We start from the raw sequence: 27,464 nt of genomic DNA on the forward strand, positions 1-27,464 counted from the left end.
TACTATCGATTCCTGAGTGTTGTGCAATATGGAGGGGGCGAATACAGTGGATGTGAGCTGGCTCCATCATTCTCATCGAGGTATAGCAAACACTATACATGCTCCTGTTCTTTTTGTTGTACCGGCAGGTACATACACATGATTGCGCCACCCTGAACCCATGAATGAGCATCACTCAGGTTTCTTCTTCTCTTCATGGTTAACCGATTCATATAGATCAAACCTTGCGAACCAAAGCCGCCGCTACTACAGTCCTTGAGAAGCCCAATGCACAGACGGACCTAAAGGCCGAGCGAAATGCCCCAAAGAAACCATCGCCACAGCGCTCGACTAGCGATGCATCGCGTAATCCCTCGCAGGAAGCTGATGGCCATACGGAGCCAGCGTCGCGTAATTTGCCGGAGAAAAAATCACCTAATCCTCCCAGTACGCCCGCTAAAGGAAGCGCACCGAAAGCAGTGCCAGCAAGGCGCAACTCGTGGATCTCGTCGTTGAGTTCCAAATTCTCTACCGGCACTACTCCTCCAGGGGCAAGTGGTACCAAAGAAAGTCCTCACGCTGCTCTGAAGCAGAATTCCCCGGTTACGAAACCAGATATCAATCCGTTTGGCGCTTCATATCCTCCTAGGGATAGAGATGAACGCATCGCCGAGTCTGTCAATTCAGTAACTTCCACCTCACCGAAGAACCCTTCCTTTCTTCAGAATGCATTCCGAAAATTATCCTCGGGTGCTGGCGCAATAGGAGGAAGGACTACAGGCAACAGTGGCTTATGCGAACGCCGGATAATGAATGTTGATCCAAATCGAGATCGGTGTAAGGTTCCTGAATTGGATCAAGCCACGTTGAAGCGTGTTGCCTTTTGTGTCGACGTCGAGATAGCAGGCTTTAGCCAGCGAGAGATCGACGAGCAAACGCGTGAAACCGGTAATAACGTGCCTACTTCCCAAGGGCCTAAGGCAAAGGCCAAAGAGAAAGCGGAAGCCTCGGCATTGAAGAACCCAGAGGCTGTTGTCAAGGAAAAAGAACGTGAGCTGAAATCGAGCGCAGTCGACCAGCCAACAGCGACGGCAACGTCACCCTCAACGTCACCCCCAATCGCAACCGCAACCACAAATGGTGAAACTGTTCCCGATGGTCGAACCAAAGAGCCAACCAGGAAACAAGAAAAGAAGAAACGCTCAGAGGAAGAAAGAAAGGAACGGAAAGAGCGGAAGAGAAGGCAGGCAGAAGAGAACGGAACTATCCCTATGCAATTCAAGCATGCGGAAGATGAGCAGTCTGCGGCATCACCAGCAAGTGGTAGTTCACGCACTAAAACACAGAATCATCCGACTACGGACCCTGTGCGCATCTATCGCCGTTGTTGTCAGCTCCGTGAAACTCCAGTCTTGAAGAAACTAGTAGAGCAAATGGCATCGCCATCATCGACACTAGCTGAGGCTCCTGGCACCGTGGCGCTGCTAGATCTCACTGATTTCCCCATGACGTTGCAGGATATTGTTACTATGAGTGATTGGCTGGCAATAGTTCCTGTTCGCAAATTATGTCTTGAAAACTGTGCTCTCACGGACGAAGGAGTGCGCTCAATTTTGGCAGGACTCTTGTCAACAAAGACCATGCAACAAGCTCGAAATAGACGCCGGTCTGCCAAAACTTCTAGTACAGCTGCGCCACAGCCTTATGGAATTGTTGAGAAGCTATCGTTAAAAAACAACACGAAGATTGGACCTGAAGGTTGGCGTCACATTTGTTTGTTTATTCATCTCTCGAAATCCCTCAAAGCGATCGATCTCTCCGGTATTCCTTTCCCGAGGAATATATCTGCTGCCGATGGATTGAAGGGCTCTCCAAAATCGCGTGACATTGGGAGGACGCTGGCCGCCTCCCTTAAATCACGGTTTGGTGGCGATCACCTTGAGGAATTGCTCCTTAGCGAATGTCAACCGTCTACCGAAGATATAGAAAACATTTGCAATGCAGCAGGCTCCATAAAGCTGAGACGGCTTGGATTAGCTAATAACAATTTGACTCGGGAAGGGTTGGAGCATGTTGCCCGTTATCTCCAGGGTAATAACTGCGAGGGTGTGGACCTTGGTGGGAACGATTTACATGAACATCTAGATCTGCTAGCGGATGCCATAGATTCTCAAAGCCCTTTAATGGCGTTGAGTTTGGCGGACTGTTCATTGACACCGGCTACGATATTTCCTCTGCTTCAAGCACTCCCAACACTCCCTCTCTTGCGATTTGTTGACTTTTCGCACAATCCAGCACTATTCACCTCGCAGCCTGACTCGTTATCCATGCTCAGGCGATTTCTTCCAAAGATGACTGCGTTGAAGCGCATACATCTAGCAGATGTGGACCTTTCCCCAGATCATGCAATTGCAATTGCAGAAATATTGCCTGAGTGTCCGAGTCTAGCTCACCTGAATATCCTAGAGAACTCACAAATTGCGAGGCTTGGTTCATCGCAAGATCCAGCCGATCAAGAGGAGGCATGCGCCGTTTATGCTTCCTTGATGGCGGCCGTTCGTGTTTCACACACCCTCATTGCAGTGGATATCGAGGTCCCTAGTGCCGAATGTAATGAAGTTGTGAGAGCATTGGCCTCTCAGATCGTCGCGTATTCTCTCAGAAACATGGGCGCTATTGAGGAGCTTAGCGATGCAAGCCAGGTCCAACGCCCAGAGGTCCCGATTCCTGAAGTGCTGCAACATCTTGTAGGACATTCAGGTCCTGGAGAAGCCACAGATGTTGAATCTGCACCTAACGAAGACTATGTTATTGGAGGATCAGGCGTCGTCAAGGCGCTCGGGGTGTGCCTCGGCAACCTTGAGCGCTACCAATCTGAAATGGGAGGATCAAGACCAAGCAGTGGTCGCTCAACCCCCGTTCCGCACGTTTCTACGTCAGTCAATAGGACTAAGAAGGCGCGAGACATGTCGAAGAATTTACTCGGATCCGCACGTAACATCAAAGCTAGAATTGAGATATCACTCATTCGGGAGGATAGAGCTGGCAATGACGCCAACTATCGTAAGTTTGAAATTTCTATATCACTTTACCTTGGCTATTTCTAACATAGACGGTATTTAGGACGACTACAATTCCTTGATCAGACTCTACAGAAGATCATCACACGTTTTGAAGAGGAATTTCCCGAGTGCCGTGTACCCACAGACAAACAAGCGGAAGAGGTATCATCGCAGCAGTACGGTGGTTACAGTCATGAACCAGCAGAAGCGGCTGATAGCCCAACGTATGCTCCTGATCCTGCTACTGCGGAGGATGACGAGGCGGATCCATTTGCCATTCGACTGTCACGCAGAGGCTCAAATACATCCCTTCACTCTCGAGCGTTGACTTCTGAAGAAGGGCGTTTCCACCGTATTAGTCAGAACTTGAGAAGAGATTTCCTCAATCCATCTCTCGTTTCGCCTGAAGACAGTGACGCCGTATCTAGAGATGATTCCCATCTCAACGCGCTTCGGGAGAAACTGGAGAATATGAAAGGAGAAGAACCTCAGACGCACGTGGAGAGCGTTGGAGCGGACAAGGCTTATCACGAGTTGGGGTCTACTATGGAGGAACTGTGGATCATTCAGCAGCAAGATCAGGATGCGTTCGAGAAGTGGAAGCAAAGCCAAATTGCTGCTCAAATCAACGCTGGCCTGCGACCACGTCCGTCCCAGCCGCAGTCTCAGCCGGATGGAGCAAATCATTCTAGCGATTGAAATTATGCAACGATCGTGTGAAAATAAGAACGCACTCCCTTCTTTTTTGGTTTCCTTTCCTTGTTTGATATATCATTTAGCGTGTCTTTTTGTAAATGTATTCTTCGATGTGCTTTTATCTGATGAGACATGACCAATGGTACATACTACCTACCTAATGTATGATTGTTGTGACGGTAGGGCTTGTGGCGTACCGTTCTATATATACCCTCCACTCGTTTGATGCTACTCAGCTCAGCAATTGGTTTCTGGGTTCTCTGTGACTGCGTCATATTTTTTTTTTTTTTTTTGACAATTTTCTGTACCATATTGTACATTAGTCAGTCAACTGTTTGGTGGTTCCATCTAATTTACCTGATATCACCAACATGGTAATCCTGGAGGCTCATCTGATTGGCCACAACACTCCCAGTCTAAGAAGCCTAACCTAATAGAGTATACAATAAGACTATATTTAAATTAAGCTTTTAACAGAGCAAAGTTTTAGTTGATTTATAGTCTGATATAAATTCTATTTTCTAATACCTGCCCGAGAAACAGAAACGTCGCAGCCAATAGATCAAAAACACAGGAAGATTATGGGAAACACATACAGCTGGTTAACTACTGGTCATATTGCGTCCCTGAGACCAGCACTGCATGTTTACTTCTTAGGGCTTACGAAGTATCTTCGTGTTGAATACCATTGCGCCTTGCTTGTGGGGGCACACGCCAAAATTAGAGTTGACCAAAGTAAAGATTTCTACTCCTTATATATCCCCCCTGAACGGCCTCTTCGGCAGATTGTTCTGCCCATTATGAAAGCGAGAGAGGATCAAGATGACAACCATCCCTTCGCACATCGAGAGCTATGACCCGTCCAAGTTTTGGGTCGCTCCGGCCAGGAACTTCCGATCGTCTGCGCGCTTACATTTGCAGCACTTCCTTATCCAAAACACCCTCGGCTATCTCCTGGAGCCGGCCATCGAGAAGTCCTTAACGGCTACTTCGCAGCAACTGAGAGTCGCCGACCTTGCTTGTGGTAACGGCGCCTGGCTGACTGAACTGCACTCCCACTTTGTTAAGAAGGATATCTTGGCCCAGCTGGACGGATTCGACATCAACCCAGTAAACTTTCCGGACGCAGCCTTCCTCCCGGCCTCGATATCTCTCCAGCAACTTGACATCCTAGCCAAGCCCTTGCCTGCCGGCCTGATTGGCATCTACGATATAGTCCACATCCGAGCCTTTGTCAGTGTCATTCCCGATGCCGACCTGACACCGATTCTCTCCGTTGCCTCGGCGCTCCTGAAGCCGGGCGGGTTCCTTCAGTGGGAAGAAATCCGAGGCGACAGATTCATTGTCGAGTCGCCTTCACCGCAGGTATCCAAAGTGGTCTGCGAGAGTATTGTGCAGGTAATCCAAGGCGGCCTCCAGGCCAAAGGCATCCGAAATGACTGGGTAGACGTCCTCGACACGCACCTGGATCAGTTTGGCTTTGACAACGCGCGATTGCTCGTACAGGAGAAGAGAAAGCAGGATTACAAGGGCTGGACTGAAGATTACCTGATGGTTTGGGAGGAGCTTGCCGCCTTCTTTCCGCCAAAGTCTGAGGCGCCAAATGCACCCCTGTCGCGCGAGACGTGGATCGATCTGTTTGCAGACGGCATCAAGGAAACCGAGCAAGGCGTTGTGGTACATCAAGGAAGGGTCATGACTGCGGTAGGCCAGAAGGCCCAATAGTAGTGTTAATAGCACAGTAGATGACATGCATCCTAACTATGACCATGGCTCTTTTCAAGATTATATAGTCGGTATTATTCAATACTAGTTAATACAGTTGTTACATACCTGGATAAGAAAGTGCCTAGGTAGTACTGTCCGGCACGACAGAACATGCATGCAGGGTCTTGGTCATCTGGGATTAATGATCTCGAGGGGCGCAAATAGGAATACAATCCAGTAGCCAGTTGTGCTTCAAGAAATGAGAAATGGAGCGTGGAATGGAGGCATAGCGGTTGCACAACGTGTATTGTAAACCGGTACATACATAGTGGGCCGTAACTTCCTCGGCAGTGCAGCTCAGTTCACATGTTAACCTAGCGGCGCAAGAAGCTCGACCAACTTCCATTGGAACACACAAACAACACAACAACAACATCTTCTGCTTCTACTGCGTTAACTTTCCTCGCGATCAGGCTCAGGCGCTATTGAGCATGGTTCATACTGTCTATTCCGGTACCTGAGACACCCTTGTGCCTACATGTGAACCCAACCCTCTCGGCGTCATTCTGCAAGATGGCAGCGCAGTCGAAAATACGTCCCCCGGAGCGCTCGATCGGCCGCATGCTCTCGCGGCTCGCAGGCCTATACGTAAAACATCGCACCCGAATCTCGCGTGCCGTCTATCTCGCGCTCTTCCTCGCCCTCGCAAAACGAATCCACAACGCTGTCGGGGAACAAAAAGCGGCCTCGCGCCGACAAGCCGAGATACGAGAGCGCCCGGGAACAAGCAGTCTTAGCCAGGAAGATGGCAACAAGCGCAGCACTACTGCAACAGGCAGAAAAGCGGTGGAGTTAAACCTCGAGTTTCTCAGGAGCCTGTTGCGGTTGCTGCGAATCGTAATTCCCGGGTGGCGGAGTAAGGAGTTGCGATTGCTGCTAAGTCATAGTGTGTTCTTGGTGCTGCGGACTATTCTTAGCATTTATGTTGCTGAGTTGGATGGGAGGGTCGCGAGTAACCTGGTGCGAGGGAGAGGCAGGGATTTCTTGTCTACTCTTGCGTGGTGGATGACAGTGGCTGTTCCGGCGACATTTACGAATTCCATGGTAAGCTAGCTCTACATTTGTATCGTTTGTTGTAGTATGGTTGACTTAAAACTAACGGTAAAAAGCTCTCTTATCATCAATGTCGCTTGGCGCTGCAGTATCGAAAGCGTCTCACCGATCATGTCCATGATAAATATCTGTCTAACATGACATTCTATGCTCTTTCGGCATTGGATGACCGAATTAAGAACCCAGATCAGATGGTTACGGTAGACATATCTAGATTCTCAGACAGCTTAGCAGAGCTGTACTCGAATCTGGCAAAGCCGGTCTTGGACATGATTCTCTACAATTACCAGCTGTCAAAGAATGTGGGCATGGAAGGCCTGTTCATCATGAGTCTCTTGGTTCAGCTATCGGCGAACATGATGCGCGCATTGACGCCTCCATTTGGGAAATATGTGGCCGACGAAGCGCGCCTAGAGGGCGAGTTTAGATTTCAGCATACAAGATTAATAGATTATAGTGAAGAGGTTGCTCTCTACCACGGCCATGAAGCCGAGAAGGATAACCTTGACAAGGGCTACTTTACGCTCATAAAGCACGTCAACCGCATTCTTCGTCGACGACTGTATCACGGATTCATGGAGGATTTCGTGATCAAATATTTCTGGGGTGCCCTGGGACTGGTGCTGTGCAGTGTTCCGGTATTCTTCAAGATTCCAGGCCAGATCAGCAAGACCATGGGAGATCGGACAGAAAGTGAGTACCCTATATAAACCAAGCCACTAGTTAAGATAATCAACTAAACATACCATCTATTAGGCTTCGTCACTAACCGGCGCTTGCTACTCTCCTCATCCGATGCATTTGGCCGCGTGATGTTCTCTTACAAGGAAGTATCAGAACTCGCGGGCCACACAGCTCGTGTCTCATCTCTGCTCGATGTCATGGAAGATGTAGCAGCAGGAAGGTTTGAGAAGAGGCTCGTATCCTCAGCGTCAACAGACGAAAATGCAGCCGTCCTCGCAGGTCGAGGAACGATCACCGAAAGCCCCTCCATCGAATTCACAGACGTCCCCATTGTGTCGCCGAACGGGGACGTTCTCGTTCGGAAACTGTCATTCACCGTCCACCCCGGTGAGCACCTATTAATCGTAGGACCGAACGGATGTGGCAAATCATCCCTGTTCCGAATCCTCGGCGGCCTCTGGCCCGTCTACGGCGGAACAGTCAAGAAGCCCAACTTCGACGACATCTTCTACATCCCTCAACGACCGTACTTGTCTCACGGAACCCTGCGACAGCAGGTGACATACCCAGACGGCGTGAAAGAAATGCGAGCCAAGGGCATCACGGACGCCGATTTATACGACGTACTCTCAATCCTTGAAATCGCCAACATTGTCGATCGCGACAACGGCTGGGACGCCGAGGAAGAATGGCGAGACGTTCTTTCCGGTGGTCTCCAGCAACGAATCGCCATGGCGCGATTGTTTTATCACAAACCGCGGTATGCGATTCTGGATGAATGCACGTCCTCGGTGACTCTGGAGATTGAGAAGGTCATGTACGAAACGGCCAAGAATTTGGGCATCACTTTGATGACGGTGTCGCATCGTCGCAGTTTGTGGCAATATCACAAAAACATTTTGCAGTTTGATGGGCAAGGCGGGTATATATTTACGGGCTTGGATTGGGAGAAGAGATTGAAACTGGAAGAGTACGACTCCCCCTATCTACTGAGAATAAAGGAGACTAGTTGCTAACACCTTACCCCTAAATTATAGTGAAAAGGAAGATCTTGATCTTCAACTCCGTGCGGTACCGGATATTGAGAAACGTATCGCTGAGCTCTCGGCGACTTGATTGAGTCATGAAGGTTGCCATGATATATATCTAAGCTTAATCCCATAGTTTTATAATTTAAGGCCATGATATCACGATACATTTTCCGTGAAGGAAATCCGAGAGAATAGCACATGTTAACACCGAACCACGCGTAATTCTACCTACGAGCGTCTGAACAACCAAGCTTTGGAGACATTTAATATAACTCCTGGTGTTCAAACAAAAGACTCCGACTGCACTCAAAGCGTGAACAACAGGTAACTTGTATGTATATATGTATGCGTTATTGTGTACTTAATAATTATTATATATGCATTGTCACATGAATATGCTTGATCAAATCCAATCCAAGCCTGGACTTATTTGTCGAAGTGTTATCTACTCGCCAATCCAATTTCACCATCATCATCACTAGACTTCATCACCGTCACATTTCCACCCTCCTCTTCTGCCTTGGGAGGTACATTATTAGTCGTAGTTGCATTACCACCCTCAATTGACTGCTGATGCTGATGTTGCACCTGTCCAAGCGGCGACTTGGGTGCATCTGCAATGGACAATGATGACGACGATGGGACAGTGATATCTAGAGAGCACTTTCGACTGGATGATGATTCGTAGTCGGACTCGCTGTTAGTATGTCGATGTTCCTTTTTGAGTAGCACATTACTCCATCTCTTCGTTCGGCGGCTTATACTTCGGCTTAGAGTTGTGGTTGCTGGTATTGCGGTGGTGGATTCTTCGCTAGCGCGACGAGAGGAGGATGATGATTGTTCACCTCGGTTGTTGTTGGTGTTATTATTATCATTATTATTACTATCGCCGCCAACTTCCTTCTTGCTGACGCTGGGAAGAGCGGCTTCTGATGATGTTGGTCCGGTAACTGATGAAGAAGTTGATATTGCTGTTGCTGTTGCTGTTGCTGGGGCGGTGCTATTTCTCCGATCTTGCCATTCCTTGCGTCGCTCGCTGGCCCAGGCTCCCCAGGAACTGATATAAGCGCCTGCCCTTTGTCCCGCTGTATTTGCTGGTGCTTGACCCTGGCTGACATCGACCGATGGTGATCGGCGAACGTGTCCAAACCATGAAAATGAGTTCGTCTCGGTAGAAGAACCAGAGGTGGTGGTGGTGGTGGTAGAGGGAGAGGTTGTATTATTGCGTATAGACTGGAGAGATTCGCCACTCAGACTTTTCTCATCTGAAGATGCTCGCTCCATTGCTCGCTCCTCGTTTCTTTTGCGTTGCGCTTCTCGTAGCGCTTCGATATCCGCCCAGAAGCTGTTGAATGCGTTGCTCACTTTCTTCTGGCCGGTGACTAGCGTCTTGTTTAGTGCTTCGCGACCCTCGCGCACCCGCTCGTCTAGATGGAGTTCTGACACCTGTTGTGCCAGTCGTCGCTGGATATCATCTATCGTCAGCCCGCCGGCACAGGGGTGCCGAGGCTCAACAACGGAAAATAGCATTGCATCAGAGGTCAATCGGTGAAATAAGGCATAATTCCGGGTCGTTTTCCAGTGCGCGACGAAGTCCTGGTTAAATTCGAGCGTCGGGTCCGCTTCTGCATCCGCTGACTGAACTTTGTTTTTGGTTTCATTCGCTTTTACTGGGGATGAAGGCTGCACATGTTGTCGATGGTTTGTGCACGACAGTAAAGCTAGGAGGTACTCCTCGAACTGTAGTCGAATAAACTCCTCGGATCCCACGTAGCCGTGAGTTTTGGGTTGTTCAGGGTGTGATGGGTCCCAGGTCTCGTTGATGGTCTGCGTGAGGAAATCGATCCATCGTCTATCTGCTGCAGTTAAGGCCAGTGCGGTCCGCATTGCAGGTGACTGTATGCTGATGGCCCCTTCGTCGAGCTTTGTACACGTAAGCTACTCATTTCATACACGCGAAAACAGGACCATTCTTACATTGATCAGAATGTCGCTATAACGATCTTTCTGCTGAAGCAGCAAAGAATTCGTCGACCCGACTATATAAGACTTGGTTCCGTGATCGGCCAAAAGATCTAACTGCTGCAATGGTGTGTAGGGCCCAAAAATGCTCCCCTAGTAATAGTGTTAGCAAAAGCAAGGACAATATAATGCTCTGCGACGGACACTCGCCTTGCCGAAAAGTTGCAATGGCAATCCCATATAAGCCAGTACTAGGATTCGTCGATCAGCAAATCTTACGGAGTTATAAGCATTTAGATTTTAGAATCCATACATGAACTCCGTTCACTCGTCTTCAGCGAGGTGGCCTTTTCAGTGTTTTCAGCATATGAATCAAACGCCGGGTCAGCGCAGTCTTGCAAATTGCTAAGTAGTCCAGGTATCAAAGATAGCAAGGAAAATTGTATCATGCATAGACGCTCGCAACGAGAGCCAAAGAACAACATCTATCTGACTGTTAGCGACACATTCTCCTGCGTTTTTCTTTTCTAGGCGCTTGCGGATTATCGTACCTTTGGTTGCAAAAGTAAACATTTAAACAGAACAAGTGTTTGGGATTTAAACTGGTGGATCATCTCGCGCAATGACAGGCCTTTTTCTTTCGATTAGCAAAAGCGCTCGATTTGGTCAACTTCGAATAAGAGAGGATCTCATACCGAGATAAGTGTCTTTATGTGCGTCTTCATTCTTCAGACTTGCAATCAAGCTCTCGCGAAATTTCTAGCAACCGATAAGTAACCGATCCCACTCATGCATGTATTCAATGGGAAACGACGACGGACCTTCAAAATATCCACATCTGAAAAATCCCTATTGCGACAACAAGACTTAGTAACGAAAATTCATCACAACGAGTTCGTCCCAATTTATGTGGCAATGGCAGAAGTGTATCCGTACCGTTGCGCAAACCATGCCGATGTTACCATGGATAATTTTTCCCTCAATCTCCCAAAATGCTGAGGTCCATCAGACACAACCACCACAGCCTTCTGGACAGTCGATCGGGTAACTTCCGGAGAGCGATTGATCAACGAGCTAGCGGGGATCTGCCTTGTACATGATATACCGAACAGAGACGTCGCATTCTGAGTCGAGGTCGCTTCGCGGCGGAGGGTGAAATATGAGAAATCTTCCGTGGAGCTTAATAATTTGTTAGCCTAGACTCTCCATATTTGTATATATAGTCATCATCATCGTATGTAGTAAGAATCGCCGAGAATACCCATCTCCGCCGTCCTTTGTGCGAAAGACTCACGCATGTGCTCCATCTGACAATGCCATGAATGGCAACAGTGACCAATCATTTTCCACAGCCGGATTCGTCCCTTCGTCCGCAAAGCATAACTCTATCTCGGGGCCTCTATTTGTGATCAAAGAAAGAATACATTAGCTTCATATGACATGTTGAATTGACGTCGTACGTGAGAGACGAGAGACTAGAGGCGCTATTTGAGAGGAAGGAGAGTAAAAGCGGCGACATCTAACCTTGCATGGTGAAAGTCTATGACTAGGACAATCGGATTCTGGCGTGCAATAGCTTGGGTCATTCTCGAAGGTCGAAGGGAGGACGAATATAATGATTGCGGTTGTGAGTTATCAGAGGAATGCGGTATGATGATGGGCTAATTATTTAAGTCTATTTGGACCGAAAAAGACACGCAATCCATATATTCCGTCTTCCGCGAGTATAGTGAGCAAGTCATATGTTCATGACGGTGAATTGCCGTGGTTATCTGGGGGCTTCGACTGCTTTTCTCGTTATTTACTTTAGCCAAACTTCACTAGTTCGTTCTGATGTCAAGATGGAGGAAGCTGAGGACGGCTAGCTGATTGGGCCAAGCCCGAAGGCGGTGTGTGCCGAGTAATTGCGGGGTGTTGGTCAGAAGAGATGAGCAAATCGAACTTCACAATAAATATATATTATTTACATCAAAAAACAATTTCTATGTAGAGACAATCAAGAAAAGTAAAATAACCTCTGTTCTTGATCAAATGCGATTATCAAGAGACACAGATCAGGTTACCTCAAAAGGAAAAGTCGAGGGCCTTCGGTTGAGACAAGGCGACGGTTACATCTTCTGTTGTTTCAATGTTCTGTCCATATTCTGACACCGGTTGACGGGCTCATGATGTGAACAGAAAAGGGTGACATGAATTGGTGTTACTAATGTTGTGTTGCTGACCGCATGTCGGGGTGTATGGAAGTCAGCAATGCCAAATGCTTGCCCCGAAAAAGTAAAATAACACAAGGCCTCAAGAAAACCAAACACCGTGGTGGCTTCCATATACATATATGTAGTAGATCGCTTCGTGTTTCGACGTATCCTAAGGCGGTGTGAGGTTTTAGATTGAGTAGCTCCGTCGAACTATTGCAGTCCAGCTTGGGTGGGATCGGCAGCTTGGTCGATGTTATGGTAATCCAGAATCTCCGAGTACCTGCGCGTAGAGCTAGTTAGTCACGCATCGGAAAAAGCGTATTCAATACGTTTTTGCGTACATCATAATTTTCCAGGTGTCCACTGGCAAGTCGGCGTCGTTAAATGACCAATCGAACTTCTCTTCGGCGACTGGCTCGTCGGTAGGGTCGTGGTATGGAGATAGATATTCATGGGCAAGCGCATCACCTGCCGTAATTCGTTTTTTCGGATCGAAGACAAGCATCCGCTCGAGTAAATCGACAGCTAAGAATTCGTAAGCGTCTGTCTTTACACTGTGACGCGAGACTCCGAAGAGGAAATTAAGACATACCTGCTGGATCGGCGTTCTTGAACTTGCTAGCAAGTGGTTGCCGTTCTCGTTTTGGCAGAGATTGAACAAATCGGAGAGTCTAGGAGAATGTCAGTGTTTCCCACTCCCCAAGAAATGAGCACACTCATGATGCGGTACGCACGTTTTCGCTGCAGATGGTTTTGATGACATCGTCCGGAGGGGTGCCTAGGAGTTCGGTGATGATGGAGAATTGGTTGACGTGGTCTTTTCCAGGGAAGAGAGGCTTTCCGTCGAGCATTTCCGCAAATATACACCCAGCGCTCCAGATGTCAACTTCAACGTCGTATTTTTGCCATGTAAGCATAATCTCGGGGGCGCGATAGTATCTCGTCGACACATATCCGGTCATCTGTGGGTCTTGGATTCTAGCTAGGCCAAAGTCGCATATCTTCAGATCGCAATTTTCATTAATGAGGATATTACTGGGCTTTAAATCACGATGGACGACACCTGCGGAGTGAACGTATTTTAAGCCGCGCTGTGATTGTTAGAAGGCATAATCCGGAAATTTACAAGTTGGAAAGAGCGCGCTGCCACGTACTAAAATTTGATAGAGGAAGTACTGGATGAATTGTTTCTCGAGGGGTCGGGAGGTTAGGAGTCGGTGCAAGTCGGTGCCCAGCAGTTCGGTAACAAAGTAGCTAGAGGTCGGAAATCATTTAGCCAAAACATCATCTCGGCGGGCGGGATTAAGTCAACATACATATCTTCTAATGGAGAGATGAAAATATCACTAAGGCTGATGACCTGAGACAACGAGTCAATATCTTCAGGTCGGCGGAGAAACGGAGGGGCTCCACTCACATTCTCATGTCGTAGATGCTTGAGCAGCTTGAGTTCTCGATATGTGCGCTTCGAGAGCACCGGCGTACTGAACGGCTTCATAATCTTCTTAACAGCCACCGGTTGACCGGTCAATTGATCTCTCGCCGAACTTATTTTCAGTCAGTCTCACGTCGCAGTGAAAGAAATTAAGGCCGCACCACATGTACATACCAGACCAGGCCAAATGCACCCATTCCCACAGGTTGGAGATCGGTGTATCTAACAAAATTGGTCAGTTTCCAGTTCCTTCGTCGCAGCAACGGTTGCAGGAGGGGGCAATGCGCACCGGCTGGTGATCTCAAAGGTTGTGCCAAAGATCTGGGCACGCACGAACTCCGCCATGATGGGCGCGTTGGTCGGTTAGATGTGGTGCTGCGAGACGGGAGAATATAAGCTTCCTGCTGTTCACACACGCAGTCTTTTGCGCGCGCGCTCTTTGATTTCTATGTTGGCTCTTCTTGCTCCTGCGCGTGGATAATTGGAGCTGAATTAGATCAGAGCGAGGGTGCGGGGGAGGGATTGCTACCGCTTCGGGGCGAGAGAGACGACGACGCGATCGATGAACACGAAGAAGATAAAAAGGGGAGGTGAAGGTGAAGGTGAAGATGAAAGTCACAAGGTGTGAAGCGGTGGAAGGTGGTGGGGGTGGGCAGCACAGCAGAGGGAGAGGGGGAAGGTGCGGTTGCGGCAACGGCAAGCGGGTTTTTCCCAGCGAAGAAGAAGCCCTTCCCAGGAAGCAGCAAGAATGACGTTGTTCGCCCACCCCAATGCGGTTTAGCCCCCGGAAAAGTCAAGCAGCGTGGGCCCCAGGCACCTCTGCGGCTGCTGATTGGCCGGCCGCTCGAAGTCGAGACTACATCCATTTCGTCGCCCAAGTTGGATATCCTTGGAATCGCAGGCAATTTTTGTACTCTCTTCACCTTTAGGCATGTGCTGGGTGACTGTCTGTTCGGCGCGATCACCTTGTATGGCTTGCACTGGACTACGCCTCAAATGACAACAACACCACGATGATACGTGCGCGGCCAATCAAAAAGGAATCCAAAAATAGACAACCGTCCCAATCTTGCGATTTGGCAGCACGCAGCCTTTGCCTGGCTGGCAAGCCCGCCCAGATTCGGCAGGGTCTGTGCTCATCTACGTTCCACGGCCAGATACCGATGCAGTTCACGTTCAATCTGCCCGAGGACTAAATCCATAGTAATACTAACACTAACAGAATGTGCTCGTGCCACGATCCGTCCTTCTATCTTGTATTCAATCAACCTCGTCTTCCTGTCGAAACTCAATTCATTAGTTTGTGTTTCATCACTTGCTGGCTGTGTCATGTGACCTGGGGTACGAATAGGCGATCGATGCAGTTCACCTAGGTCCATGTATAAATATATTCTACGCATGTCAGTGCCCCGAGCTAAGCTGAAACCGTGAAGAGACAAACTCATGTATGTCGCACATGCGACTGTAGATCCTCTCGGGGCGCAACTGTTTCAGACGTTGATGTATGAACTTGCTGGAATGGGACACTATATAACAAACTAGTTACTGACTAATGGCCATAATTAAATGTATAGCTACCCCGTACATACATATACGTATTTGTTTGGAATTCGTAACGAAAGAGGCAATGCAACTTGAATTAGTTACGCTGTGCACAGGGATCGGCAGCGTAATCCCTGTACAATGTATGTAATTTTCCCTTATTACTCATCGTATCTGTCCATTCTCATTGGCCTATGGTCTCGCTTTCCCCGCCGCGCAGTCCCACGTGAGTCGCGCAGTGGCTCTGTATTACTCGTATTACATAGATTGGCCATGTCCTTCGTTTCTTTGACTAGACAAAGACCATATATGTATTTCTGCAACAAATAGCTAGCTAGAATTGTTGACCAGTTATCAATTAGTATTGGGTATTGTTTCCTCAGGATCAACTAGTAGCCATTACCATCAAACCCCCCGAACCGCCGGCAGCGCCCACTTTGGCCGAAGCAAGCGTACATTCGCGGAGTGAACTTCCACTCTCTGGATTAGTGCACGAGTATAAAGCAACTTTGTATAGGTATTAGGTATTGGGTATTGGGTATTGTAACGATTTGATAGCAATACCGGGCCACCAAGGCAGATAGGTGCATAGAGCCCCGGCGATTTACGCGCCGACATGACTAGCAAAGCTGAATATATCACGAACGAAGCAAAAAGCGGTGCCCCTCTCTCCTAATAGTTAGGCTAACCGAGCGGACCGTCAGCCATAGCCACCTTCCTTAGGCTTACACGTTGAATACGTGAGTGGACTACCCGCCGTAGCAACTAACCTATCCCTGCTCTACTTCCCACCTTTCCTCCGTCCGAGCTCTCAACATTAACAACCACCTCCATCAAACCACACCTTCATCTCTTACCACCCTGCTTTCAGTCCGCGCTGCCCATCGCATCGTTTCGCCGCTGATTGCGAACAACGACAGCTTGCTTGCTTGCTGGCTTCATCCCCCGTTGTCACGCCGCTGTGCCCCCAGCACTGAAGCTATTATTTGCGGCACTCGACGGAGAACAGATCACAGCCCACTTCGCAAACCAGTATCCTTTATATACCTATATATCGATTTATACTATAGATATTCTTCGGGCGCACCGGTGTTGAATCAAAGAGAAGGTAATCCGGACAACATCACACACCTCGTGGCCTCGAGCCATCGCCGCCGGCCTTGGACAGTTCGGATCCTCGAAACGACACTTCGGAATCCGGTGGATTGGCGTCAACACACGTCCGCATCAGCTGTGCTTTGCTTGATTCGCCTTCGTTCGTGCTTCCGACTGGGGGTTGCGGGTTTGCTCTTTAATTTAACAACGCAACACTCCCGGTCACCATGGGCGTCTGTTTTAGCTCCGAGTCCAATCAGGACGTCGAACAGAAGAAGCGAAGTCAGATGATCGATAAGAAATTAGAGGAGGATTCGCGGCGATTACGACGAGAATGCAAGATTTTGCTACTTGGTAGGTTTCCCGCCCTTCCTTTTTTTTTTTTTTTTTTTGCTCTTTTCCTTCATTTCATTGCGGAAAATGCGTTGCTTATCTTAACTCACTCAACTCTGCAGGTTCTGGCGAAAGTGGAAAATCGACCATTGTCAAGCAAATGAAGATTATCCATCAAAATGGATATAGCGTCGAAGAACTTACACTTTACCGCCTGACCGTGTACAAGAATCTTCTTGATTGCGCCAAGGCCTTGATTCAAGCGTATAGTTATTTCGACATGGAGCCTGCGAGCCAGAGAGTGCGGGACTTCGTCACATATATCTCGGAGTACAACATAGATCCCGATCCCACCATAGCTTTGGATCCCAAAGTTGGCGATGCAGTGACGTACATCTGGAATGATCCTTGTACAGCCTCGGTCATGGAACACCAAAGCGAATTTTACCTGATGGATTCTGCACCTTAGTATGTCTTTTAATCATGCACCTGTGTGCAGACAGGGATTTTGCTGACAGCGTGGTAGCTTTTTTGAGCATGCAAAGCGGATAACAGCTGATGACTACATCCCGAACGAAGCCGACGTGCTTCGCGCTCGTACAAAGACGACAGGAATATACGAGACAAGATTTACCATGGGGCAACTGAGTATACAGTATGACTTCTCATTTCGTCGGCAGTTATTGTGTGGTTCTGACATTGGTATAGCATGTTTGACGTTGGCGGGCAACGGAGCGAACGTAAGAAATGGATCCATTGTTTCGAAAATGTCACGTCAATTATCTTTTGCGTGGCACTAAGTGAATACGATCAAGTCTTGCTGGAAGAAAGCAATCAGGTAGGAGACCCTGACATGACGCGATCGTAGGCGTACTATAACTAATGGGTTAATGCAGAATCGAATGATGGAGAGCTTGGTTCTTTTCGACTCGGTGGTCAATTCCAGGTGGTTCATGCGCACAAGTATTATTTTGTTCCTGAACAAGGTCGATCTTTTCCGACAGAAGCTCGACCGATCACCTTTGAGCAATTACTTCCCAGACTACTCTGGGGGAAACGATGTCAACAGGGCGGCAAAATACCTTTTGTGGAGGTTTAACCAGGTCAACCGGGCTCATTTAAATCTATATCCTCAGTACGTCAAGCTTATCCTTTCTCTGTTTCCTGTCCGCTGACTGTGTTCTTTCTAGCCTCACTCAAGCTACTGATACAACCAATATCCGACTTGTTTTCGCCGCCGTGAAAGAAACTATCCTTCAAAACGCGTTGATAGACTCCGGTATTCTATGACTTTGATGATATCCTCATTTTTCTACTTTCGCTTTTCATGCAATCCAATTGGTCGACCTTTTTATGTCAAGCAGCGTCACGTTTCCATTTACATTCAGTCGTCTTTCATCCGCCGCTGCAGCCCAGTAACGATTTACGGGCTCATTATTCTTATTTCATACTGACATCACCTGAACTCAAGATAATCTTTATTACCATTGATATCCCAACAATCTTCGATCTTTTTTATTTACCCTTATGGAATGGCGTTCTTGGATGCGGAGCATAATTCGGGTTCTCATTTATGTTTTCTCCTGGCTTTTGTTTCTATTTCTTTGTCTATTTGGCGCTATGATATAGCATGGTTGTTATGGCAGGAGACATTTACAGCCCATTGCTCCCTTTTCCCTCTTTGTTTTGACTTTTTATGAGAATTTCTATACCTGTTCCGTGCCTTGCGTCTGTCCCTGTGGGAATTCGCGTGATATTATTTGTCTGTTTAGTAGTGACTATATTATCTGGGAACATATTATAAGTTCAGCCCATACTGTTCAAACCAAACAATGATTTGAAGCCACTCTAGTTTGATTCTGATCCGATTATTGTTTGCTTCATCCTCTCAGGCGCTCAGAGCAAAGAAGGCCGTGGGCAACGCCTCCAAAGGCCATTGGGCCAAGAAGCCTTTTCAGTTAATGGGCTTGACCTCTGCGTATCGCTCATTGTCTAGCTCCGTACCAAGGAAAGTCTGGCCATTGACCCAGTAGTAATAATAGAACCTATAGAATATCAGCCGTGATTCGAGCAGAGGGGGTTAATAACACCTACAGCGACATATAACCATAGATATCCGCCGGATTCTTCTCGCGTTTCTCGTACATAATTTTATACAAGGCGTCAAGGGAGCCGTGACTTTGTAAGGTAGGCTTGATTCCGTAGATCTTTTCGAAAGACGCTGCGATCTCGTGGATTGTAGCCCGGCCACCAAGGACTATTGGTGTCTTATTAACGAGAAGCCTAGTCAAACAGAGAGAAGAAAATAAAGGAAAAAACTCACACTTCACGACACCAGTCGCCTTCTCATCTACCGTGACCGCAGCGGTAAACTCTGCGGCGTTGTCGTAAGTTGTTCCCTCCATCACTTCATCGCCTGAACCCCAAAAGCGGAAAGTGTGGGACTAAGGGTCATGGATATTGGAGAATGGGCTGAAGATGGGTTCCATGAATCCTCCAATAAGGATATGGACCCCTTGCACCTTCTTAGTCTCAAGATAGGCCTTGACATGAATCATCGGGTCCTTGGGGAACAGCTCGCCGAGCTTGAGCTTGGTATAATCCAGCGCCCAGTCACTGGCAACGTAACGAGGTACATCAAACTCGTCGCAGGCGTCAATTAGCAACTTTTGTCCATCCACCATGAGCTTGTCATCACCGAGGTAGCAGCACACGATCACGACGCATGACTTGGCAAACGTGCTGACCGCGTCTTTGTCTAAAGCATCGCCTTTGAACAGAGTGACCTGCGACGACGACGAGATGGCCTCTGGCACCTTGCTGGGATCACGGCAATATCCCCGGATGGTAACATCAGGCTGCTTGAGGAGGTGAGAGACAAGACGTCTGGAAAACTTGCCAGTGATTCCAGCCACTCCAACTGTGATGATCGCCATAATTGAATGTCGAGTGATTATTAGAAGTCGAAGAGGGTTCAATTCCTGAAAAGCGGCCTTGAAAGTACCCCGAGCTCATATATTTATATGTAGTTTTATGTTTTATATTCCAGGGAGTGGCAATCGCTTAATCATCTCGGGCGGTAAAATAACCCCGAGACCAACCTTGATGACTACCATTGGACTTCGCAAACTGGTGTGCTAGCTAATGAGAGGTATTGTGCCGTAAGACATTCAAATATGGAAGAACTATGTTCTGTGCTTTGGCGGGCGACCCAAGGATTCCTTTAGGGTATGTAAATGCTTGCTTGTAGGATTCGGGGCGAGCATCTGTAGGAGAAGTAAGCAAGGTGCCGAATGTGGTTACATCTTCCAAACCGTCGTTGATAAATCAAAGCTCGGGCTCAAGGAAAGGCCAAATTAATAATAGCTGAGCGATGCTATTCTATCTTTATTCAAGTCCCGCTACTGTAAACTTGGTTAACCTTCTAAAAGTGCAGCGAGGAGGATTGTTAGGGAGTAGCTCAGTCAAAACAACTTGAGAAACACCACAGACATGGCTGGGCCTATACTTGAGAATCTTGCGATCCCACAAGGCTCCTGGATTCTAGTCACTGGCGTCAATGGCCACATTGCCTCTCATATAGCTGATCAGCTCCTTCGCTCAAGGGTATAATGTTCGCGGAACCGTTCGAAACCCATCAAAGAGCTAATGGGTGAAGGAGCTATTCGAAAAGAAATACAAGAATTGCAAGTTTGACTTGGCACAAGTTGAGGACGCGACTTGTCCTGGAGCATTTGATCATGCCATTCAAGGCAGGTATCTCTCAACGCCGGAGGGCAGATTCTTGCTAACAGATCTGATTCAACGGTACCAGGTATCTCTGGTATAACTCACGTGGCGACTATCTTCAGCGGGACGACAGATATTATTGAGAGTGTAAATAATATGAATCAGAACCTCCTCGTCAGTGCAGCTAAGGAACCGAAAATGACGCGATTTGTATACACTTCCTCCTCCGAGGCTGCTGTGTTCTCGTCTTTCCTCGAGCACGACGAAAAAGAGTTGGCACGGATTACTGTCAACACTTGGAATGGGAAAGTAATAGAGAGAGTCAAGAGAGAAACGTCCTCTGCAACACCCAAGACAGGGGTTGATTTATACGCTGCGAGCAAGACATTTGGGGAACAGGCGATCTGGCAGTGGGTGACGGAGTTCCAGCCGAGCTTTGTGGTTAATACAGGTAAATAGTTTCGAAGACACATCTTTTCCACTTGAAAAGTTGCTAACGCATTCTCAATAAAATAGTTCTGCCATCTGTATGCTTCGGGGGCTCGATTGATCCTAAGAACCAAGGGCACGCATCGTCATCCGCGTGGCCTGTGGCAATCTTTCGGAACGAATTTCACAACATCTGGCCATTTGTGAAGTATATCATACCTACAGGTGAGAAGAGGCCCATGCGTTATCCATATTCAAAACCGTAAAGCTCTAATTCCGATAGCATGAAAAAGGAGCAAATGGGTCTGAAGGTCATAGGCAGATCTTGCCCTGTTTTCCGAGCAAAGATCTGCTTCATGTCGTCGAAGGTCAATTCATCGCCCGCCAGGGATATTCCCTTGCCCTTGTACTGCTCGGGATTGAGGAAAGCATCAGCCCCAAAGTATCCGATGTCACTAGTAGCAACAAGCTGAAGAGCCTTCCCTTTCAGGGACATCTTGAAACATGTCGAGAAGACCTTGCCAAAGAAGTCCGGAGTAAGATTCTCATAGAACGCCGTCGGCCTCAAGATTGTCCAGTCCATCCCACTGTGTTTTGCCCTGTCAATGAGATGGTGTTCAATGTTGTGTTTTTTGATGAAATGCGGAATCTTGGTTGGGTTGTTGAACGAACGGTTCTCGCCACCACGGTCCACGGAGCTATACACAAAGAATTTGACATTCTGTTTGATCGCCTCATCGACAAGGGCTATGCCTTGTGATTCTTCTTTGGCATTGCCAATGGCTGCCTGTGTTGTTTAGTTAATATTCGGGCCTGGTTAATCTGGGGTTCCTACGCCCGATAGAGGAGCATATTTGATTACCTGCACACTGTAGACTCCCCAGATACGGGCTGAAGTGAGGCTCTGTGCTTTCTGAAAGATACCGACCGGGTTATCCAAGTCACCTTCAACAAGCTTGATGCTCGAAGAAAGCTTTTGAGTTTCAGGGCGGATGCAGATGCCGGATTCCGCGTAACGGCCAAGATCTCGAAAGAGGCGTTGCGGGAGAGGAGGCTCCTAATGAGCGAGCCCCCTTGCTTACCCGTCGCACCTGTGATTAACACAGCAGTCATAGTGGGAAGATGGTAGGTAAGTGACTGTTTTTGAAGGATAGGCAGAAGGTGAAAAAGGCAAGACTTTTAACTGAATATTTGGCCCACCTTTTATAGACCCGTACAGGATAATCAGAAGAGTCCACTGTCAGGGCTAAAAATTTAACTATAATACAGATACAGCAAATATACCTTAACGTGCTAAATACTCAAATCCTTAGCTAACCAAGTACAATGGATTATAAAGCACTTTTAGGGCAAAGTTGAGAAGTGTGAAAGCATCTTAGTCAGCTGTCGCCTATCAACTATTTCGATGCGGGTCCAGGGATAATACCGCCGCTCTGATTAGACGACCCCGGGTTTTGTCGCTAATTTAACGTTCACCCTTAACCTCAATTGTCATGACCTAACTAACTAACTTAAACTGAGATCGCGTGGCGTTGTCTGACTAAACATTGCCGCGCTCGGGCTTTATTTCAACCCCGGCGCTCTCTGGTGTAACTATATGATTACTTCGCGGCGAGTTATTCCAGAGTCTGCTTTTATGTGAATGTGCCATTTAGGGCCTTTAATTTAGTACCATTTGTTATTGTTATAATAGGACCCTAATGTTGAAAGGAATATAATACTGGCTAGTATTAAAATACTGCAATTTGCCGTCAACCGAGGTGAATACTAACAGAGTAAAGCATTGGCATGAATGGCGCCATCCCGGGCTTTAAGCTTTAAGTATTTTTCTCCCCCATTGACGGATGGAATAGCATTGCGATCATTCGATAACCGGGTGTATTATTTAGTCAAGCATAGCTCTGCTGCATTTTACTGAAGACCAAAACATACCCGACTACAGCAGTACAGGGGCTTGATCTTGCGTGAGTGAGTCTCCAAATAACTGCTAGGGACTAAGCGCGCGCCAATCCGCATAGTCGGGAGAAAGTTCCCATTCTAGTCTCGCACAGTCTCCACGAATGGCTGAGTTGTCCGGCAGATTCTCAAATGCAGTTTCGGTCTGCTGATACCATTCCTCGTCGGCCTCGTTAGTATTATTGCCAAAGCGCTTTTGCGTGCTCATTTTGAAGAAATCGTCGCGGCGACGCGAGGATTCACAACTGGCATTGATGTAGTTCGTCCGACAATAGCTGCAAGTATTATCAAGGATTCCATCTTTACAGGAATAGCCATATAACTCAGGGCAAGTCAAAACGTATGTATCAAGTTTGAGATGAGGGCATGGGTAAGTTCTGCCACGTGCGGAACTGTACATTGCGTCCTGAGACTTGCCACTTCGTTTCTACCGCCAAGCTTCCTTCTTGATCGAGCATCATTCTGAGACTGATCTGTAGTTCTGTTTCCTTGGTTTCGTAATCATCCATATATAAAAAGTGATGGTAGCCCCCGGATTCGTCAAACTTGACGAGCTTCTCAATGCTGCTAGAGAGTTTATAGTCTCCTGGCTCCCCCGATGATGACAGTTTTTTCTATCAACAACCTACAGGGAAACATCTCCATCTTGACAAACGAAGTATACCTATCTAAAATGATTATGTCTACGTACAATATAAGAGCAAGTCTCCACCCCCGCACAAGCGACCCCGATCTAGACCGGGCTCGGCCACGCACTACTAGTACATAGAAGGACTAGTACCGTGCACGCCACATGCATTATGATTCAATGATCTTACGATCTTTTAAACGGTCGCTCCTTCCTGCTTGCATCCTATTTTCAGGGAAGGTGGCCGTGCACAGGGCACCTTCCCTGTATGTCTGCTGATGTATTATATAATTGTGTATCTCTGCCCCTCCCTCTCGTCCGACCTCGTTTTTGTTCGTTCAAGGAATTCACCCTGACGACTTCGGGAGAACCTGCCTCTATCGATTATTCTGCTTCTACTAGCGTGTGGTTTATTCCATAAGCTGTTGCTCGACTTATAATCTATCCGTTTGACTTGCTTCTCATTCCAGAGAATAACTGCCCAAAAAAAAAAAAGAAAAAAGAAAGGAAGCTGCAAACTCGAAATGTCTACCAAACCTTTAGCTCGTGAACGAAGACCATCTATCGGTGTTCCCGTAGCGGAACTGCAAGGTCCCGTGGGCCCTGGTTTCAGCCGTCCCAAGCACAAGAGGACATTTACTGGCTTTGGCCCGGCCGAAATCAAGGCTGTCGAGGCCAGCATTCCAGAACCTCTGAGAGCGGCGTAAGTCCCGTTCTCTTGCTGTTGTCAATATACCGACCTCCCGGCTGAACTCTTTTACTACAGATGGAAGGAACATGTATGCCGCCGTCCTCAAGTATATAAAGACCTCTTCACGCCAGGCGCTAATCTTCGCTGTGTAGTCGGCCAAAAGCTTTGAAACGAAGGACGAGTTCGAGGTATTCCAGCCATCACTTGTTATGTCTCAATCAAATCTAATTACCTCCTTTCACAGCGAGAATTCGTTCGCCATGTTGAAACGACTCTTGCTCGTTCGCTCTTCAATTGTGATGATTTGTAGGTGGTTTAACCCACCAACATCCACCAAAACTGACTGAGAGGACTTCGAAGGGCGGCATACTCCGGCACGGCGCTGGCATTTCGGGATAGGTTGATTATCGAATGGAACAAAACACAACAACGTCAGACCTTTGCAGATCAAAAGCGCGTCTACTGTAAGCAAAACCACGACCCATGTTGAGACTTTGAAGCCTGATAATCATGACTATTGCAGATCTGTCGCTTGAGTTTTTGATGGGTCGTGCTCTCGACAATGCTATGTTGAATGTCGGCCAAAAGGATGCCGCAAAAGGTGAAGTCCACTCTGGAGCATAAACCAATCAAGGCTAATTAGTCAATTATTTATTATATAGACGGTCTATCTGACCTCGGCTTCAGAATTGAAGACGTCATTGACCAGGAACATGATGCAGCACTGGGAAACGGTGGTCTTGGTCGTTTGGCCGCCTGTTTTCTTGACAGTCTCGCTACACTCAACTATCCAGCATGGGGCTATGGGTTGCGCTACCGGTACGGTATCTTCAAGCAAGAGATAATTGACGGCTACCAGGTAGAGATTCCCGACTATTGGCTAGATTTCAATCCATGGGAATTTCCACGCCATGATATCACAGTTGATATCCAGTTTCACGGCCAGTCTGTTCAACAGGAAGATGAGAACGGCAGGTTGACGTACAATTGGCATGGTGGCGAGATCGTTCAAGCTGTTGCATACGACGTTCCAATCCCCGGATATGGTACCAAAACTACGAATAATTTGCGCTTGTGGTCGAGCAAAGCAAGCAGTGGCGAGTTTGATTTTCAAAAGTTCAATGCTGGTGAATATGAAAGTGCTGTCTCTGACCAGCAACGGGCGGAGACGATCTCTGCTGTGCTCTATCCCAATGACAATCTCGACCGCGGAAAAGAACTTCGCTTGAAGCAACAATACTTTTGGTGCGCAGCTTCTCTATATGATATTGTGCGCAGATTCAAAAAGACAAAGCGTGCCTGGCTCGAGTTTCCAGACCAGGTTGCAATTCAACTGAATGATACTCACCCCACCCTCGCCATTGTCGAGTTGCAAAGGATCTTGGTTGATATAGAAGGTCTTGAATGGGATGAAGCATGGCGCATTGTCGTCGATACTTTCGGATATACCAATCATACTGTCCTGCCAGAAGCCTTGGAAAAATGGTCTGTTCCTCTCATGCAGCATTTGCTGCCGCGGCACCTTCAAATAATATACGACATCAACTTGTTCTTCTTGCAGTTTGTGGAAAAGAATTTCCCCGGTGATCGGGATCTGTTAACTCGGGTCTCTATTATCGAAGAGTCTCAGCCCAAGGCGGTCCGCATGGCGTACCTGGCTATTATTGGGTCTCACAAGGTCAATGGAGTGGCGGAACTGCACTCAGATTTGATCAAGACTACGATATTTAAAGATTTTGTCGAGATATATGGCCCGGACAAGTTCACTAACATGACTAATGGCATCACGCCCAGACGGTGGCTGCATCAGGCAAACCCTCGACTATCCAACTTAATTGCGTCAAAGTTGGGTGGATATGAGTTTCTGAAGGACCTGACACTTTTGGACGGCATTGAACGCTACGTTGATGATAAAGACTTTCGCAGAGAGTGGGTGGAGATCAAAACAGCGAACAAGGTGCGGCTCGCTAAACACATCAAAAACACGACTGGGTATACTATCAATCCAACAGCGCTCTTTGACGTTCAAGTAAAGCGGATCCACGAGTACAAGAGACAGCAGCTTAATATCTTCGGAGTAATCCACCGATACCTGAAGATCAAATCCCTGACACCGGAAGCACGCAAGAGCGTGGTACCTCGAGTGTCAATTTTTGGAGGCAAAGCTGCTCCTGGATACTGGATGGCAAAAACTATTATCCATCTGATTAACAAGGTGGGCCAGGTTGTGAATAACGACAAAGACGTTGGCGATTTGCTCAAGGTAATCTTCGTTGAAGACTACAACGTAAGCAAAGCCGAAATTATAATCCCGGCGTCAGATATAAGTGAGCACATTTCAACAGCTGGTACAGAAGCGAGTGGCACAAGCAACATGAAATTCGTGCTCAATGGAGGACTGATCATTGGAACATGTGATGGCGCCAATGTGAGTTACTGCATTTAATTCAATTCATCATGTATGCCCTTAGCATATTTTCCTGACGCTACCACAGATCGAGATCACCCGCGAAATCGGCGAATCCAACATCTTTCTCTTTGGCAACCTAGCCGAAAACGTGGAAGAAATCCGTGCGAGCCATCGCTACAAGGGCTTCACCCTAGACGAAGACCTAGCCAAAGTCTTCGAAGCAATTCGCAACGGCACGTTCGGCGAACCGAAATCGTTCGAGGCACTAATCGCTTCTATTGCTGACCATGGAGATTACTATCTAGTATCTGATGACTTCAATTCGTATCTCATGACACAGGAGTTGGTTGATGAGGACTTTGGGAAGCAGGACGAATGGATCGCCAAATCGATAAGTAGTGTGGCGCGCATGGGGTTTTTCTCGTCGGACCGGGTGATTGAAGAATATGCAGAGAGTATTTGGAACGTGGAGCCTCTGGCACTCGAGTAATTTTTTTTACCCAACTGGGCATACGTCGTTCTTCATTTTATGGTTATTTATTGATTAGTGAGTTATTTAGTTAACAAGAAAATGATAGCAACTAGTTTATAACTGCCTATCTTCTTGAATAACCAATTAGTATAAAAAGAAAGAATGAATTGCTTGATTGTATCTACGATAGATAACCCTACCTTCCCATCCGCCTGCTTGCCAGCCTATACCACCTAAACTAGAACTAGTAACTACCTACCCAATGATTGGAGAAAAAAAAAGATATCAAATACGAAATGTTCAGAAATAATCATC

At 47.5% G+C, this 27,464-nt stretch overlaps 9 protein-coding genes across 9 annotated transcripts; 5 read left to right on the forward strand and 4 right to left on the reverse strand.

The window, feature by feature from the left end:
• Window positions 1–28: 28 nt before the first annotated feature.
• UA08_00797 (hypothetical protein) lies at window positions 29–3,740 on the forward strand (the record flags this gene model as incomplete). The annotated part of the gene is made up of 3 exons (XM_020260642.1): window positions 29–128; window positions 217–3,042; window positions 3,103–3,740. 3 exons carry the CDS (start codon window positions 29–31, stop codon window positions 3,738–3,740), a joined length of 3,564 nt encoding a protein of 1,187 aa, XP_020124773.1.
• Window positions 3,741–4,559: 819 nt separating this feature from the next.
• On the forward strand, window positions 4,560–5,462 carry UA08_00798 (hypothetical protein; the record flags this gene model as incomplete). Its single annotated transcript, XM_020260643.1, has 1 exon — window positions 4,560–5,462. One exon carries the CDS (start codon window positions 4,560–4,562, stop codon window positions 5,460–5,462), a length of 903 nt encoding a protein of 300 aa, XP_020124766.1.
• A 555-nt stretch (window positions 5,463–6,017) lies between these two features.
• On the forward strand, window positions 6,018–8,357 carry UA08_00799 (hypothetical protein; the record flags this gene model as incomplete). The annotated part of the gene is made up of 4 exons (XM_020260644.1): window positions 6,018–6,548; window positions 6,614–7,250; window positions 7,314–8,211; window positions 8,279–8,357. The coding sequence occupies 4 exons, from the start codon at window positions 6,018–6,020 to the stop codon at window positions 8,355–8,357; spliced, it is 2,145 nt and encodes a 714-aa protein (XP_020124765.1).
• A 356-nt stretch (window positions 8,358–8,713) lies between these two features.
• Window positions 8,714–11,820, reverse strand: UA08_00800 (hypothetical protein; the record flags this gene model as incomplete). Its single annotated transcript, XM_020260647.1, has 9 exons — window positions 8,714–10,195; window positions 10,250–10,387; window positions 10,439–10,485; window positions 10,548–10,628; window positions 10,930–10,993; window positions 11,056–11,083; window positions 11,171–11,413; window positions 11,529–11,633; window positions 11,759–11,820. 9 exons carry the CDS (start codon window positions 11,818–11,820, stop codon window positions 8,714–8,716), a joined length of 2,250 nt encoding a protein of 749 aa, XP_020124092.1.
• An 819-nt stretch (window positions 11,821–12,639) lies between these two features.
• Window positions 12,640–14,209, reverse strand: UA08_00801 (Mitogen-activated protein kinase hog1; the record flags this gene model as incomplete). Its single annotated transcript, XM_020260648.1, has 8 exons — window positions 12,640–12,709; window positions 12,771–12,954; window positions 13,022–13,100; window positions 13,164–13,520; window positions 13,584–13,683; window positions 13,746–13,976; window positions 14,039–14,086; window positions 14,154–14,209. The coding sequence occupies 8 exons, from the start codon at window positions 14,207–14,209 to the stop codon at window positions 12,640–12,642; spliced, it is 1,125 nt and encodes a 374-aa protein (XP_020124091.1).
• Window positions 14,210–16,728: 2,519 nt separating this feature from the next.
• On the forward strand, window positions 16,729–18,009 carry UA08_00802 (Guanine nucleotide-binding protein alpha-3 subunit; the record flags this gene model as incomplete). Its single annotated transcript, XM_020260649.1, has 5 exons — window positions 16,729–16,855; window positions 16,957–17,302; window positions 17,361–17,489; window positions 17,543–17,672; window positions 17,731–18,009. 5 exons carry the CDS (start codon window positions 16,729–16,731, stop codon window positions 18,007–18,009), a joined length of 1,011 nt encoding a protein of 336 aa, XP_020124094.1.
• A 779-nt stretch (window positions 18,010–18,788) lies between these two features.
• On the reverse strand, window positions 18,789–19,770 carry UA08_00803 (hypothetical protein; the record flags this gene model as incomplete). Its single annotated transcript, XM_020260650.1, has 4 exons — window positions 18,789–18,879; window positions 18,929–19,091; window positions 19,158–19,278; window positions 19,348–19,770. 4 exons carry the CDS (start codon window positions 19,768–19,770, stop codon window positions 18,789–18,791), a joined length of 798 nt encoding a protein of 265 aa, XP_020124093.1.
• Window positions 19,771–21,236: 1,466 nt separating this feature from the next.
• On the reverse strand, window positions 21,237–22,105 carry UA08_00804 (hypothetical protein; the record flags this gene model as incomplete). The annotated part of the gene is made up of 3 exons (XM_020260651.1): window positions 21,237–21,779; window positions 21,855–22,018; window positions 22,075–22,105. 3 exons carry the CDS (start codon window positions 22,103–22,105, stop codon window positions 21,237–21,239), a joined length of 738 nt encoding a protein of 245 aa, XP_020124088.1.
• Window positions 22,106–24,100: 1,995 nt separating this feature from the next.
• On the forward strand, window positions 24,101–27,167 carry UA08_00805 (Glycogen phosphorylase; the record flags this gene model as incomplete). The annotated part of the gene is made up of 8 exons (XM_020260652.1): window positions 24,101–24,279; window positions 24,343–24,355; window positions 24,420–24,455; window positions 24,512–24,573; window positions 24,628–24,731; window positions 24,791–24,868; window positions 24,930–26,695; window positions 26,763–27,167. The coding sequence occupies 8 exons, from the start codon at window positions 24,101–24,103 to the stop codon at window positions 27,165–27,167; spliced, it is 2,643 nt and encodes an 880-aa protein (XP_020124087.1).
• Window positions 27,168–27,464: the final 297 nt, after the last annotated feature.

Source organism: Talaromyces atroroseus, assembly GCF_001907595.1.
Source record: "Talaromyces atroroseus strain IBT 11181 chromosome Unknown scaffold_0, whole genome shotgun sequence".
Lineage (NCBI taxonomy): Eukaryota > Fungi > Ascomycota > Eurotiomycetes > Eurotiales > Trichocomaceae > Talaromyces > Talaromyces atroroseus.